We start from the raw sequence: 2,726 nt of genomic DNA, 5'->3' as shown, positions 1-2,726 counted from the left end.
CTGTATGTTTGCAATTTGTGGGCATTGAAAAAGTGAGTACAGATAAGAGTAGACTCTCCGATGCAGGGGAGAAATTTAAACATGTTATATTCAATTTAGCTAGCTAGGCCTATATCTACTAGGTGTAATACCTCTCATGAATCTAATGTAGAGAGAGATATGCTATTCAGAACAGTAACACAGTTAACTTTGCATCCTTGGGTGGCTTACAAGGAAAGAACATGGAGAATAGAAAGTTAGGAGATATCAAATCAAACTTTATTTGTCACATGCGCCAAATACAGTAAGTGTAGACTTTACCGTGAAATGCTTACTTACAAGCCCTTAACCAACAGTGCAGTTCAATAAGAGTTAAGAAAATATTTACCAAGTAGACTAAAATAAAAAGTAACACAATAAGAATAACGAGGCTATATACAGGGGGCAAAGGAAGCTGATTTGTAGTCACTTGCTCACCTTGAGTCCTATCTAGCTAGCTAACTGGTCATCTAATTTACTCTGGCTAGTAACAGCTGGCTACTTATGAAACTAGCTACTTGGCTTGTAAACATATCAGCCTAACCACAATATTAATTGTATAACTCTGGTTAGCTTGCTATATAGGTCATGAAATAGTATTCGTTGGAAAACTGGTTACTATCTTCTCTTGGTGGGTTGTCAACTCTTTTCGCGTCCAAGTTACATGGTTTGCGACATGTAAAAAGATTTACGGCGTTGTTTATTAACTCCTATTTGAACTCGTGTGGACGAAGGGCGAAGTAACCAGCTATCGACACTAAATTGCAAGGATTTATTGATAAGGGACATTAATGTAATGGAATCTTGATTATATCGTGTGAATGAATCACTATGGATGTTTTTATAACCGAGGGTGTTTAGCTAATTTGCTACGATTCGAACAATAATTGTCTGTTGACGTTGTTGTGCTGGGAGACATAACGTTACTTGTATGTCTCCCAGCACAATGTCAAAAGGCAATTATTGGTTGAATTGCAGCTGACAATTATCTAGCCAGCTAACTAATCATTCGCTTCGCGACCTAGTCGCAATGTGACCCATTTGCACTGTTAACTAACCTACCTGCTAAGTGAACCAAGGTATAGCTAAAATGTATGCATGACACAGCTAAGATTGTGAGGCTCACAGGATATGTGATGGGTGACAGCAATCAGACATATGCCCATTTCGGAGCTGTTGTTGTTTTACATAATCAGCTGCTGTATGCTAAATCACCTGTTGTATGTTCTGTCCTTTTCTTCCATCCCAGTAGTGAAGGCTGCTACGGTCTCAGGCAGTGACATGGCCAACCCTCTAAGGAGTGAGGTTAGACAACTGTACAAAAATGTAAGTTAAACGCTGACTGCTGTCAATGCACCCAACCGTTGTTACCCACACACCAGATTTGAGTCCACTCATGCAATATTTAGCTGTCTTTCCAAAACAATCCTCAAAGCCTGGAATTATCATTGGTAACCTGTCTTCTTCCATTGACAGCTTCTGTTTTTGGGACGGGAATACCCCAAAGGAGCAGACTACTTCAGAGAACGTCTGAAGAGTGCCTTTATGAAGAACAAAGGTGTCACAGACCCTGAGGAGATCAAAAAGCTAGTCGACCGTGGGGAGTTTGTGATAAAGGAACTGGAGGCCCTGTACTATCTGAGGAAGTACAGAGCCATGAAGAAGCGTTACTACGAAGAAGAATTGTCCGCCGTGCTGAATATAGGCAGACCGGTAGACTGATAGCCTAGCTATTTGGCGTCTGAATCTTCAGTGTGCAAGTTTTAGTTTAGACGTCCATGAACAAGAGTGTTATTAGCAACACAAACGTCCTTAATTAAACACAAATGTTAGCTATATATTACAGACAAGTGCCATGAGCTACACTTGCCACTTACCCATCTCGAGCTGTGGAATGACATCAATCAAATTACTTCATACAGTTCAAATGACTACAGTTCTCTCGTGTACATAATTGTAAATAATACATGATAGTGTGTACAATGTAATCTAATGGTATAAATATGAGACACAGCTATTTCAAATGAATGTTTTATTTTAAATGTACAACACTGATAGCCCTATTTTTTAAATAAATGAGAAACATAAATCAAGTCAAAGATATTTCATTAGTAACAATCCTGACTTTACTTGTCTTTTCAAGTTGATGTGATGTAGGCTACAGTACAGTGCCTTCAGAAAGTATTCACACCCCTTGACCTTTTCCACATTTTGTTGTGTTAGTCTGAATTTAAAATGTATTACATTTAGATTTGTTTGTCAGTGGGCTACAGAAATTACCCCATCATTTCAAAATTGAATTATCTTTTTTGAAATTAACAAATTCATAAAAAATAAAGCTGTCATGTTTTGAGTCAAGTATTCAACCCCTTTTATGACACGCCTAAGTAAGTTGAGTAAAAATCACATAAGTTGCATGGATTCTGTGTGCAATAATAGTGTTTAACATTATTTTTTTGGACTACCTCCTCTCTGTACCCCACACATACAATTATCTGTAAGGTCCCTCAGTCCAGCAGTGAATTTCAAACACAGATTCAACCACAAAGACCAGAGAGGTTTACCAATGCCTCGCAAAGAAGGGGAGCTATTGGTAAAAATAAAACATCTGACATTGAATATCCCTTTGAGCATGGTGAAGTTATTAATTACACTTTGGATTGTGTATCAGTACACCCAGTCACTACAAAGATACAGGCGTCCTTCCT

The 2,726-nt window shown here is 38.3% G+C and overlaps 1 protein-coding gene across 2 annotated transcripts; it reads left to right on the top strand.

Annotated features, from left to right (window-relative positions):
* The first annotated feature begins 402 nt into the window (after positions 1-402).
* LOC106576136 (electron transfer flavoprotein regulatory factor 1-like) lies at positions 403-2,371 on the top strand. 2 transcript variants are annotated; one of them, XM_014153042.2, is made up of 3 exons: positions 403-811; positions 1,271-1,344; positions 1,495-2,371. In XM_014153042.2, the coding sequence occupies exons 2-3, from the start codon at positions 1,300-1,302 to the stop codon at positions 1,738-1,740; spliced, it is 291 nt and encodes a 96-aa protein (XP_014008517.1). In that variant the 5' UTR covers positions 403-811; positions 1,271-1,299; the 3' UTR covers positions 1,741-2,371. The 2 variants fall into 2 exon arrangements, with proteins under 2 accessions (XP_014008517.1, XP_014008515.1); XM_014153040.2 differs by having other exon boundaries at positions 405-811; positions 1,268-1,344.
* Positions 2,372-2,726: the final 355 nt, after the last annotated feature.

Source organism: Salmo salar, chromosome ssa17 (assembly GCF_905237065.1).
Source record: "Salmo salar chromosome ssa17, Ssal_v3.1, whole genome shotgun sequence".
Classification (NCBI taxonomy): Eukaryota; Metazoa; Chordata; class Actinopteri; order Salmoniformes; family Salmonidae; genus Salmo; species Salmo salar.
This window is presented reverse-complemented; position numbering and strand designations above follow the sequence as displayed.

Bases quoted from the DNA above. Each gene is read 5' to 3' on its own strand.
- LOC106576136 (XM_014153042.2), top strand. From the start codon at position 1,300: ATGGCCAACCCTCTAAGGAGTGAGGTTAGACAACTGTACAAAAAT. The intron at 1,345-1,494 runs GTAAGTTAAACG...TTCCATTGACAG, and splicing joins TTAGACAACTGTACAAAAAT to CTTCTGTTTTTGGGACGGGA.